The 14,022-nt window shown below is 40.5% G+C and overlaps 1 protein-coding gene and 1 non-coding gene across 2 annotated transcripts in view; both read right to left on the bottom strand.

Annotated features, from left to right (window-relative positions):
* The window catches only part of KPNA1 (karyopherin subunit alpha 1), an 82,564-nt gene that overhangs the window by 56,015 nt on the left and 12,527 nt on the right, over positions 1-14,022 (bottom strand). Inside the window, exon 2 of the mRNA XM_059687673.1 lies at positions 5,719-5,852. Within this exon, the coding sequence (XP_059543656.1) occupies positions 5,719-5,847 (129 nt within the window). The 5' untranslated portion in view covers positions 5,848-5,852. The remainder of the gene's footprint in view (positions 1-5,718; positions 5,853-14,022) is intronic.
* Positions 13,124-13,254, bottom strand: LOC132232200 (small nucleolar RNA SNORA18). The gene has a single exon (XR_009452338.1). It is a non-coding gene; the product is annotated as a small nucleolar RNA SNORA18 (small nucleolar RNA).

Genomic DNA, 14,022 nt, shown 5'->3' with positions numbered 1-14,022 from the left:
AAGTCTCTCAACAGCGCCAGGATTTCGTTTTCAAATATTTCTGGCGCCGGTTTTGCTTCTGTAGCCCAGTGGTAAATATCCCAGTCATTACTGGGTTTGTTAATCAGGCGATCGTACAGGTTCAGCTGTTTCTCTGTCATTTGATGCAGATATTATTTATCAAAGAGGCTGAGCAGGATGCAGTTCTCCAGCATCCCCCCCTTCCGGCTCTCATACAGCAGGCGGGCTCTTTTGGTCTCTATGGGCTCATCAGTTCACTCCTGCCACGGAGGCAGAGGGATTTCAATCATATCCTTCTGGGAATCTGACGGGCTGTCACCTCTGTAGAAAAGGAGACACGAGGTGCTGCCTTGACAGAGCAAGCATAAGGAAAAGGAAGAGAGGCCATATGATGCGGCGTGCAATCATGCCAGGTATCAGGAAAGACAACAGAGACTGGGGTGCCCTGAGGTCGTCGACCTCTCCTTGGCCTGCCCTTGCCCCGGGCCGTCAGCAGCTGGACACCGCTCGCAGGCTGAAGACTGCAGAGGAGGATGAGGCTCAGCGCCCACGGTGACCCGACTGGGGCCCCAGAACCTCCAAGCTCCTCACCCGAGTCAGAGCCGGCAACACTGCAGCCAGTGCCATTTTGCCCCGACCTGGACCGGAAGCCCGTCACCTCTCTGGGTGTTTTTTTAGAACTTTTCACAACTGGTTTTGAGTAGCTTAGTTATAATGTATCATGGTGTACTTTTCATTATGTTTTCGTGACTAGGATTCAGTGAGTTTCTTGATCAGTGGATTTATAGTTTTCAATAATTATGGAGTTTTTAGCTATTTCTTTCAATAGTTTTTTTCCTCTTCCACCCTCTCTCCTCTCCTTCAGGTACCTCCAATTGTCCACAAGTTCCTTAAAAAGTTGTCTTATAGCTTATTGATGTCTTCTCTTCCATGCGTGTGTACACGTGTGTGTTCTTTTACCTCTTCTTAATTTTGTATAGTTTCTATTCATATCCGTTGAAGTTAACTAATATTTTCTCCTGTAACTTCTCATTTGACATTGATCCTGTGTATTTTTCATTTCAGACATTGTACTAGTAATTGTCATCTCATTTGAGTTTTCTGTATACCTTCCATGTCTCTATTGAATTTTTGAATATACGCAATATAATTACAATAATGCTTTAATGTCATTATCTGCTAATCCTAAATCTGGATCAGTTCTGGGTCAGTTTCAATGGATTGTTCTTTTCATTAATGCTCATGCTCTCCGGCTTCTTTGTATACCTGGTAATCTTTGTATGCCAGACATAGTCAATTTGATTTTGTTGAATACTGGATATCTTTGTATTCCTATAATCCTTAGCCATTGTTCTGATATGCAGCTAAATTATATGGAAATAGTTTGATCCTCTAGGATCTTGCTTTTATGATGTGTTACGTAGGTCTGGAACAGAACTGCTAAGTATATGGCTAATTAATCTCTACTACTGAGGCAAGACTCTCCTGAATCCCTACATAATGCCCCATGAATTCTGAGTTTTTCCAGTCTGGCTAGGAGAATAAGCACTATTCTGAGCCCTGTGTTAATTAAGTGCCAGACACTATTCCCTCCAATTTTGGATGATATTTTCTCTAGTGTTGGGTAGTTTCCTCAAACACATGTACTGACCAGACTCTGCTGAACATTCAAGGAAACCTTTTGAAGAGTTCCAGGCTTCTCTCTATCTGTACAGGTCTCTCTTTTCTGGTATTCCATCCTATGAAATTTTATTAGCCTTGGTCTCCCTAGACCAGCCATGGGCAAACTACGGCCCACGGGCCGGATCCGGCCCGCTTGAAATGAATAAAACTAAAAAAAAAAAAAAAAAAAAAGACCGTACCCTTTTATGTAATGATGTTTACTTTGAATTTATATTAGTTCACACAAACTCTCCATCCATGATTTTGTTCCGGCCCTCTGGTCCAGTTTAAGAACCCATTGTGGCCCTCGAGTCAAAAAGTTTGCCCACCCCTGCCCTAGACTCAGGTCTGTCTTCTCAACTCGGAAGCTTACCTCATACCAGTTTCCCCCTGTGATGCAACTTGAAAACTCTGGTAGTAAGCTGAGGCTATCACAGGGCTCACTGCATTTGTTTCCCATCTCTTGAGATCACTTCCTTCATTGCTTGATGTCTGGAATCTTTAACTACTGCTTAATGTATTTTATCTATTTACTAGAGGCCCAGTGCATGAAAATTCATGCACTCGGGGGAGAGGGGGGGGTCCCTCAGCCCGCCCTGCGCCCTCTCACAGTCCAGGAGCCCTCAGGGGATGTCCACCTGCTGGCTTAGGCCCGCTTCCCGGGGGGATTGGGCCCAAGCTGGCAGTCAGACATCCCTCTGGCAGCCCAGGAGCCCTCAGGGGATATCCAACTGCTCTCCTGTTGGGGAGCAGGCCTAAGCCACAGTTGGACATCCTTAACACTGCTGAGGCAGCGGGAGAGGCTCTCACCACCGCTGCTGTGCTCACAGCCGTCAGCCCAGCTTATGGCTAAGTGGAGCTCCCCCTGTGGGAGTGCAATGACCACCAGGGGGCAACTCCTGCATTGAGCATCTGCCCCCTGGTGGTTAGTGTGCATCATAGCAACCAGTCATTCCCGGTCATTCCGTGTTAGGGTCAATTTGCATATTACCCCTTTATTATATAGGGTTCTTGTTTTTTTTTTTTTTTCTTCAGGGAGGAGAATAAATCTGGGCTCTGCTACTCCACTTTGGCGAGAAACAGAAATCCTCATAGTACTCTTCCTGATACTCAAAATATCCTATTTTTGGCTAATGGAAGCCTGTTCAAGCCACCTCCTGAGTCTTTTCAACACAACACTATTTCAGTGGTCTTAGATTACTTCTTTGCTTTATGTTATGAAAAAAATGTTAAAGGTTCACCTTGAACATTTCCTACCTATAATCAAGAATCAGCTATTTTTCTAAGGAGCTTTGCTCCTATGAGAGAAAATTCTAATGACCACAATCTTAGGATGCTGAGGGTGCTCACTACCTCAAGGTATTTCACTATTTCTAGAGATGTGTGTTTAAAAAATATATCATAAATACCTACTGATACTACCAATTCAAATTTATGTAACTGCTTTGATTTTCTATATCCATATTCTCTTAATCTAAAAAAAATCCAGGTTCCTAAGTTAACAAATACTTATTTGCTGTAGCCATAACTATCAATCCTATGACTGTCAACTATGAATACTATAATTACTAAAAGCATTGAAGATTTGTTTATACTTCTTTTTTATCTTTTATATCCCAATATAGACAATTAATCACACTGCCATATTTTAAATGTATTAAAATAATTTTTCTCTGTATGATTTAGCAACAAGCATGACCTAAAGGGATATTTAATTACTTTTGCTTATTTTTAAAGATTTCTTTCCTCATTTTGATTTAATTTTATAATCATTTAAAAACATTTACATGACTGCAAAATCACTTAATCACTAAAAGTACATCTACTGGAACTGCAAAATTTATATCCACAGGCAGTGTCTTTAATATGATATGGCAGGATGTTGTTAGTGATCTTTAATTACTATAGGTCATGAAGCATACAATTGCTGATAACAAGTGGAGTTTTTTTTTATATCCTCACCTGAGGATATGTTTACTGATTTGAGAGCGGAAGAGAGAGAGAAACACGGCTGTGAAAGAAACATTGATCGGTTGCCTCTGATACACACCCAGACTGGGAATTGAAGCCTAAGTATGTGGACTGACCAAGAACTGAATCTGCAACCTTTTTTGTGTACTCTGGGATGATACTCCAACCAACTGAGCCACCTAGCCAGGGCAAGAGGAATTTAAAAACAATACCATTTACATCACAAGAAGAGAGATGAGAAATTCTCAACAAAGGGAAGTCATACTAGTAATACTACAGCTATACAGCAAGCCTACAGGATAAACAATACTGACTGGAGCAAAAGGACAGAAATACTTAGATATTGTGATATAATTATACTAGGAGAATTGATATAAAGGAAAGAGTGGTATAAGAGCTTAAATCTTCACCTCATACAACAGATCAATAAATATTTTAAATTGATAAATAAACATATATAGTAACATACACATATCACCTAGAAATGTAACAGTATAAACCACATTGAACAGTTAAGAGTGGAAGAAATACTTCAAGTAGTCAACAAGAACAGAGGATTTGGCTGACCCTAACTTATTCTCTTTACCCCTTTTGGGAAATGTAGGATATCCCCCCCAAAATATGCATACTTTGAATGATTACAAAGTCAGTATTTATTAACATACAATTCATTTTCAAAATTTAAAAGAATCTACAGAAATGAGTCATTTGTCAGTGCCTGTTTTAAAATTGATGACCGTTCTGATCCAGGCACTGCTGATAGCGTGAAGCAATGGAATCGCAAACATCAAGAATCATTTCCTTTGGTATTTGTATGTCCTCAACTCATCAACTGCTGCTGGTTTTGTAATGTAAACTTTATCTTTTATGTATCCCTGTAAAAAAAAGTCTAGTGGCCGAGGCCGGTTTGGCTCAGTGGATGGAGCATCGGCCTGTGGACTGAGAGGTCCCGGGTTCGATTCCAGTCAAGGGCATGTACCTGGGTTGCGGGCACTTCCCCAGTGGGGGATGTGCAGGAGGCAGCTGATCGATGTTTCTCTCTCATCGATGTTTCTGGCTCTCTGTCTCTCTCCCTTCCTCTCTGTGGAAAATCAATAAAATATATTAAAAAAAAAAAAAAAGTCTAGTGGATAAATTTTCTTTGTTCAAAGTTTAGTCTGGCTTCACCCATTATTTCGAATCAGTTAAACCTGAAAAGAGGTGAAAATTAAGTGAGTTATCAGCTGTTAACGTATATATAATTATAAGGGCAGTACTTGTACTTCAACTGCATCTTCAAACTTCCAGTAGCATTTTAGAATGAATTTCCTTTGTTCCAAGCTTAATCTGGCTGAAAAGAAACATCAATTGAGCTATCAGCTATTAAAGTGTGTATACGTGTTTTGGGGATACCCTATATTTTCAAAAGTAAAATTAACTCAAAATTTAAAAATAAATTAATAATTACCTACACATGTTCCTGAATAATACAGAATCAATCCAGGGGTGAAAAAACATATTCCCTGAGGTTTTGCTTTAAAATATTACATAATAAAAAAATGTAGAGGCAGATAAGACACAAAATAAGGCAAATTGTTGACAATTACTGAACCCAGAGAATGGGTTTATGAAGTTATTTGTCCTTTACTTCTGAACATATTTAAAAAGTTTCAAATAAAGTTTAAAATGAAAAGCAATGTTTTCTTGGCCACTTGAGAATTCATTAACAAATGCACATAAAATCTTAAGTTGCAACTTTAGAAAAATAAAATACACTATAAACAAATAGGTCAAAGTATTAAACAGTGGTTATAGTGGGGAAATGGGAACAGGAGAGATTTCTTCATTCTTGTATTTCACTTCTTCCCTCAACCCCAAAACGTGTTGATTTTATAGTGTGTCTGTGGAATATATATATATATATATATATATATACACACACACACACACACACACACACACACATACACACACACACATACACACACATACATATATATACACACATACATATAGATATATAAAAACATTGTTAAAATTAAAGGAAAGTGGGTTCAGTCTTAAAATGTTCTTTAAAAGGAATAAATAATACAGTAAATGACTTACCTGCTCTTCTCTTTTCTGTTTACGAAGCTGCAGTCCTTCTTCTTCCCTCCTCCTGCGCATCTCATCAGGATTCAGGGACTTATTTTTATAACTTTTCAGGCGAAAGTTCTCTTTTCCTGGGGTAGTCATGATTTCTACAAAAATGAGAGGAAAGGAATAGATGAGCTTAGCTTACTGTAAAGAGCTCTGCCCAGGTTCACCCCATACGGATACCAGAAATGTAACACCTTTATTAAAGTACTAGAGGCCTGGTGTACGACTGCCAGCTTAGGTCCGCTCCCTGCCAACACTGCAGCCAAGAGCCTGGCTTCTGGCTGAGCGATGCGCCCCTCCTGCATTGAGCATCTGCCCCTGGTGGTCAGTGCACGTCATAGCAACCAGTCGTTCTGCCATTCAGTTGATTTGCATATTAGCCTTTTATTATACAGTGGGGCCTTGACTTACGAGTTTAATTCGTTCCGTGACAGAGCTCGTAACTCAAATTACTCGTATGTCAAATCAATTTTCACCATTACAATGAATTGAATGCTGGGCTGATGTTGTGGCGTTCACTGTGACGTTAGCTGCGCCAACTAGCGGTGGGGTATCTGAAGCTGGCTCGTAACCCAAATTTTAGCTCGCAACTCAAAGTAAAAAATCGGCCGAGAGACAGCTCGTATCTTGAAAAATTCGTTAGTCGGGACACTCATAAGTCAAGGCCCCACTGTATAGGACTAGAGGCCCAGTGCACAAAATTCATGCACAGGTGGGGGGGGGGGTCCCCTAGGCCTGGCTGGCAATCAGGGCTGATCAGGGCCAAGTCAATTGGGGCTGGGCCAATTGGGGCCTGAAGGGCTCCATCAAGGTTGGGAGAGGAGGTGACAGTCACCAGGCCAGGTGCAGAAGGAACAGGTACCGGACACCAACTTCGTAGGTGCCGCGCCACCACACAGTTCCCTGCCTCCCCGCTCCTCTATCCCTCCCTGCCGTGCCACCAACGTGGCAGGCGTATGGCAGGCCAATTGGGGCCTGCCGGTCAGGGGGACAAACAGGACACAAAAGGTTGGCTGCTGGCCCTGAGGAGGGAGCCAGCCCTCGGCCCCCCTGGGAAAGGGTCCATATCTGCTGCAACACAACCCCGGTTCCCCATCCCAGCCCAGGGCCTGCCGGCCAGGGGAAGGAACATGGGAGGTTGGACAACCGGGGAAGGTTGGCTGTGGGAGTGCACTGACCACCAGGGGGCAGCTCCTGTGTTGAATGTCTGCCCTCTGGTGGTCAGTGAGTGTCATAGCGTCTGGTCGTTCTAGTCATAATGGTCACTTAGGCTTTTATATAGATAGATACAATTCAATGGTTTTTAGCATATTCACTTCTATATGCAACCATTATACATATAGCTATGTATGTACAGTTAATCTATACATATAAAGAGGTAATATGCTAATTGCCATTACGGTGTCCCTGTAATGACCAATTTGCATACTGATGTGCGCACAGCAGAGGGCAGGCAGCTAGAGCCAAGTTCCCAGGGCTCTGAGGATAGCGCCTGAAAGGAGCCCAGACTGCAAAGGAGGAAGAGGATGCGGCCACGGGGAGGTCTTCCAATCCCCCTGCACCCCTGGGGGGACAGGGAGGCTGACCAAACGGGGAGAAGACCCAGCCTCAGAAGTAGCTGCAGCCCACACCTCTGACTCCCGATCTCTTCCCCCGCCATCCCCGCCAGGGGCACCCACAACAATAGCACGCCAGCCACCACCCATCAGGGCCCCCGAGGCACCTGGGGCCCGCGGCCCACCGCTGCCGGGCCCCCTCTGCTGGGACCAGGCACACCTCTCCTCCCTACAACTCCAGACCCAGGTGGAGGCAGGCCTGAGCGGTCCCACAGGGTCAAACCCCCCCCCACCCCCACCCCCACCACAGCAGCAGCGCCATCTCTGCGTCTCCGCAGCGGAAGCACACTGAACCTCGCTGGGGGCACGGCTAAACACGCCCTCTTAGCCCGCCTGGCTCCGCCCTGGCCTGGCCCCCATCTGGCTCCTGCCCTGAGCAGGTACAGCTGCAAAACAGCCACATACAATTTAAAGAATGGTGCCAAGCAGGAAGGTTTGACAGTTACTTCCCCTTTGGCCTTACCAACCCCCTAGAGCCCCCCTAACACCCTGCCCCCCGCCAGCACCTCCAGGGACGACCACTGCTACAGGGCTGCTGGCCAAAGCCTGCCCCTCCGAGGCCTGCAGAACCTTCTGCAAAGCTTCCATAGCTACAGTCCCAGGAAACAATCATACCCTCCTCCCCTAATCAGCACCTGCTACCCAGGAGGGTACCCATGGGCTTAAAAATAACAATCCCTTCCTGTTTAGACATCACTCACTTGATGAAACATTTCTAGGTTTATTAGCTCAGAACCTCCTCATGACAACCTAGTGAGGTAGACGGAGAAGAGATTACAATTCCCATGGTATATGCATATGTATTCAGAAATGAAGCCCAGAGAGGAAAAGTGTCAGGCCCAGTGGTTCCCAAGGTGCAGCACACGCCCCACTGTGGGGGGGGGGGGGGGGGCAACTTGATTTTAATGGGGGCAATTCAGGAATGAGTTAACAGTGAATTTTTGCATTTCTTATGGTTCTAGGGGGCCTCATCAACGTATCCTACATAATAAAAGGTTAATATGCAAATGACCAAATGGTGGAATGACCGGTCACTATGATGCGCGCTGACCACCAGGGGGCAGACACTCAGCGTAGGAGCTGCCCCCTGGTGGTCAGTGTGCTCCCATAGGAGGAGCACCGCTCAGCCAGAAGCCGGGCTCGCGGCTGGTGGGAGCCTTCTCCCGCCTCCGTGGCAATGCTAAGAATGTTCAACTGACGGCTTTGGCCCACTAAGCCATCAGTCGGACATCCTCCCAGGGCTCCCGGATTGCTAGAGGGCGCAGGCCAGGCTGAGGGACCCCCCCTATAAGTGCACAAGTTTCGTGCACCGGGCCTCTAGTCTTTAAATAATTTTCATCACCTAAAAAGAAACCTTGTACCATTAGTAATCATTTATATTCTGGACATCTCATATGAATCATATGTGTGATCTTTTATGGCTGGCTTCTTTCACTGAGCATATTTTCAAGGTTCATCCATATTGTAGCTTATATTAGTACTTTATTTCTTTTTGTGCCTGTATTATATCACACTGTATGGATATACCCCATTATATTTATATGGTTCTACTTTTTTACTATTATGAATAATATTTCTATAATTATTTGTGGACAAGTTTTGGCATAGGCATGTTTTCATCCCTCTTAGGTATATACCTAAGAATGGAATTGCTGGGTCATATAGTAACTCTGTTTAATCATTTGAGGAACTGCCTAACTAGTTTTCCCAAGTGGCTGCACCATTTTACATTGCCACCAGCAGTATATAATGGTTGACCATTTCTCCACATCCTCGCTAACACCTGCTATCAACTTTTTTTTCCTCTCAACTCCCTATATGTCATTTCACGTTTATTTTCCAACTGTATAACCTCCATTTTAAAATTCTTTGCCCATTTTAAAATTAGGTTGTCTTTTTATCAGAGTTGTAAGCTATTTATATATTCTAGATAGAAGTCCTTTATCAGATATTATGATTTTAAAATATTTTCTTCCATTCTATCAGTTGTCTTTTCACTTTCTTGATGGTGTGTCCTTTGAAGCACAAAAGTTAATTTTGATAAAGTGTAAATTAATCTATTTTTTCTTTTGTTGGTCATACTTTTAGTATAATAATTAGGGATTCTTAACCCTAAGTTTCCTTCTAAGCGTTTTAGCTTACATTTAGGTCTGTCATCCATTTTGAGTTATTTTGTATATGGTATAAGGTAAGGACCCAATTTCATTCTTTTGCATATGGCTACCCAGTTGTTCTAGCATCATTTGTTGAAAAGACTGTTTTCTATTGAATAGTCTTGGCATACTTGTTGAAAATCAGTTGACCGCAGATACATGGTTTTATTTCTCAATTCTTAATTCTATTTCATTGGCCTGCATGTGTATTCTTGTGCCAATATCAGTCTTAACATTTTTGTAATGAATTTTTAAATCATGAAGTGTAAGTCCTCCTTATTTTATTCTTTTTAAGATTGCGTTGGCTTTGCTGGATAATTTACAATTCCACATGAATTTTCGAATCCATTTGTCGATTTCTATGAAGAAATCAGCTAGGAATCTGATATGGACTGCACTGCATCTGTAAATCAATTTGGGGAGTATTGTCACTTCAACAATGTTAAATCTACCAATCCACAAATATGGGATGTTTTCTATTTATTTAGATCATCTTTAACTTCTTTCAACGTTTTGTAGTTTTCAGAGTTTTTCACACTTCTCGTTAAATTTATTTCTAGGTATTTTAATCATTTTGATGATATTGTAAATGAAACTGTTCTCTTAATTTTCACTTTTGAACTGTTCATAACTAGAAATACAATTGATTTTTGTATAGTATTAATTTTGTGTCCTGCAACCTTGTACAACTTGCTAATTAGTTCTAATAATTTTTTAATGGATTCCTTAGGATTTTCCACATACAAGCTCATCTACCAGAGATAATTTTGCTTCTTTCCAATTTTTATGCCTTTTCTTTTTCTTCCATAATTACCAGGTTTAGAATTTCCAACACAATGTCAAATAGAAGTGGAGACAGCAGACAATCTTGTCTTAATCCTAATCTTAGGGGTATCAATGTCTTTGACCACTAAGTATGATGTTACCTTTGGATTTTTCATAGATGTCCTTTATTATGATGAGAAAGCTCCCTTCTATTCCTAGTTTTTGAGAGATTTTATCATTTCTGCATCTATTGCAATGATAATGTGGCTTTTTTATTTTACTGATATATTACATTAGTGGTTTGTAAACTTTACACCAATCTTGCATTTCTAGGATAAATACCACTTGCTCATGATGTATAAATCTTTTCATATGCTGTTTAATTTAGTTTGCATTTTATGTTCCTATTCATAAGAGATATATTGGTTTGCAGTTTTTTTGTGTGACACCTTTGCTATTAGGATACTACTAGCATCATAAGTTGGGAAGTGTTCTCTCTCTCAATTTTTGGTAAGAGTTTGTGAAGAAATAGTCTCCTTCTTAAAATGTTTGGTAGAATTCAGCAGTAAAATCATATGGACCTGGGCATCTTACAGGTAATTTTATAATTCGATCTCTTTATCTGTTATAGGTCCATTCAAATTGTCTATTCCTCAAGTCAATTTCCGTACTTTTTATCTTCCTAAAAAACTGTCTATTTTACCTAAGTTATTCATTGGTATACATTTATTCAAAGTATTCCTTTATAATCCTTTAAACTTTTGTAAGGTCAGTATTAATGTTTCCCCCTTTCGTTTCTGATTCTAGTAATCTGAGTTGTCTTTCTTTTTTTCTGTCAATTTAGCTTTAAAGGTTTCCCAATTTTCTTTTCAAAGTACCAGTTTTTGGTTTCCTTAATTTTCTCTATTGCTTTTAATTGTATCTAGTTCATTAATTTCTACTCCAATCTTTATTATATCCTTCCTTCTGCTAGATTTACTTTGCTCTACCTTTTCTAGTGACTTAAGGTGGAAGGTTAGGTTATTAATTCAAGATCTTTAATTTTTTTTGATTTTAGAAAGAGGGGGAAAGGGAGAGAGGGAGAGAGAGGAGGAGAAAAAGAAACATTGATGTGAAAGAGAAACATAGATCAGTTGCCTCCCGTACACGCCCCCCTGACCAGGGATGGAACCACAACCTGGGTATATGCCCTGACCGGGAATCGAACCCACCACCTCTTGATATATGGATGATGCTCCAATCAAGCCACAATAGCCAGGGAGTTTCTTGTTTCTTAATACAGGCATTTATTGCTAGAAGTCTCTCTCTAAGCACTGCTTTAGCTGCATCCCATAATTTTTTTTACGTGGTAACTTTATTTTCATTTATCTCCAAGTATTTTCTGGTTTTCCCTTTTTATTTCTTTGACCCACTGTTCATTCAGAAGTATGTTCTTTAATTTTCACATACTTGTGATTTCCCCAAATCTCTTTCTTGTTGATTTCTAATTTCTTTACATTGTAATCAGAGGGCATCCTTTGTATTATTTTATTTATTTATTTTTTTAATATATTTTATTGAACTTTTTTACAGAGAGGAAGGGAGAGAAATAGAGAGTTAGAAACATCGATGAGAGAGAAACATCGATCAGCTGCCTCCTGCACATCTCCTACTGGGGATGTGCCCACAACCCAGGTACATGCCCTTGACCGGAATCGAACCTGGGACCCTTCAGTCCGCAGGCTGACGCTCTATCCACTGAGCCAAACCGGTTTCGGCTTTTGTATTATTTTAATCTTTTAAAATGTATTAGGGTTTGTTTTGCAGCCTAGCATACGGTCTATTGTGGAAAATGTCCCATGTGCTCTTAATATACAGGGTAGGCAAAAGTAGGTTTACAGTTGTGAGTACAGGAAACTGAGTTTATTCTTGTATTATTTATTAATGATTGCATTCTTTATTTGTATTACAACTGTAAACCTATTTTTGCACACCACTGTATATTCTGCTGTTGCTGTATATATAGCTGTCTGCTGGGTCTAGTTGGTTTATACTGTTTTTCCGTAGTTGTTTTGACCATTTTTGAAAATGGAGCACTGAAGTCTCACAACCATTGTTACTGTTTTTTTCTCCAACCATTATTGTTGAATTGTCTATTTCTCCTTCTTCAGTTGCCAGTTTTTGCTTCATGTATTTTGTGCTGTTATTAAGTACATATATAACTGTTTTATTCTTCTAGTGGGTTGACCCTTTCATGTTTATAAAATGTCCCTCTTGCCCTAACCGTTTTGGCTCAGTGGATAGAGCGTCGGCCTGCGGACTGAAGGGTCCCAGGTTCGATTCCAGTCAAGGGCATGTACCTTGGTTGCAGGCACATCCCCAGTAGGGGGTGTGCAGGAGGCAGCTGATGGATGTTTCTCTCTCATCAATATTTCTAACTCTCTATTTCTCTCCCTTCCTCTCTGTAAAAAATCAATAAAATATATTTTTTAAAAAATAAAATGTCAGCCCTAACCGGTTTGGCTCAGTGGCTAGAGTGTCGGCCTGTGGATTGAAAGGTCCCAGGTTCGATTCCGGCCAAGGGCATGTACCTTGGTTGCCGGCACATCCCCAATAGGAGGTGTGCAGGAGGCAGCTGATCGATGTTTCTCACTATCCCTCTCCTTTCCTTTCTGTGAAAAATCAATAAAATATATTTTTTAAAAAATAAAATAAAATGTCCCTCTTTATCTCTAGTAACATTTTTGTTTTAGTTATTTTTTTCGATATTAGTATAGCCATTCCAACTTTCTTGTGTTTGTTGTTTGCATGATATATAGTGTTCGATCCTTACACTTTAAATCTATTTTTTTTCCTTGCAGCTGTCTTATAATTCCTTCCCACAGATCTAACACACAGTTCTGTGAATAAAGGAAACAACATATTTATTCTATGAGGCGTTTCCAACGATGTAAGTCTACAGAAAAAGACCCATCGGGATAGACCTCAATTTAAATCTATTTTTATCTTTAAACTTAAAATGTCTTTCTTACAGAAAGCATTTGTTGTACCAAATCTATCAACATCTGCCTTTTTTTTATTGGACTGTCTAATCAACCCATATTTGTTATTATTGACAGTTGGGTTTGACAGATTTTTCGTTTTTCATTTTGACATGTTCCTTCTTTTTCATTCCTTTAGTACCCTTTCACTGCTTTATTTTTAATTTAGTGAATATTTTCAAATGAAGCACTTAAATGTCTTTAGTGTCTTTTCCACTATATTTTTTGTTTTTTCCCCTGTTGGTTGCTCTGGGGCAGCGATTTTCAACCAGTGTGCTGCAAGAATTTTTAAAACATGTAATACCCTGACTGTTTAGTCAGGGACACTGACCTCTTTTCCCTTAGACTGTCAAAAATGATAATAACCAATACAACAATAGCTGTCCAGTGTGAATGAACCAAAATTATACCTATTTTTTGTAGGTTGGTAAAAAATATATTTTTTGGTGTGCCACAGAATTTTAGTAATTGGTTTTATGTATGCCATGAGATGAAAAAGGTTGAAAAAAAAATATCACTGCTCTAGGGCTTACCATATACACTAACTTATCAGAATCAGCTTCAGATTTATACTACCTTAATGCTGGTGAGATATAGAAATATTATGCTGTATAACTGTATCCCCTTTTGGTACTGCTATGGTACATATTACACTTGTTACAAACCCAACAACACAGTTTTATAATTACTGCTTTGTCATCTATATTCATGTCCTTA

The sequence above is a fragment of the Myotis daubentonii genome, chromosome 3, assembly GCF_963259705.1.
Source record: "Myotis daubentonii chromosome 3, mMyoDau2.1, whole genome shotgun sequence".
Lineage (NCBI taxonomy): Eukaryota > Metazoa > Chordata > Mammalia > Chiroptera > Vespertilionidae > Myotis > Myotis daubentonii.
The sequence above is the reverse complement of the archived record's forward strand: the minus strand, read 5'-3'. Positions and strand labels throughout refer to the sequence as shown.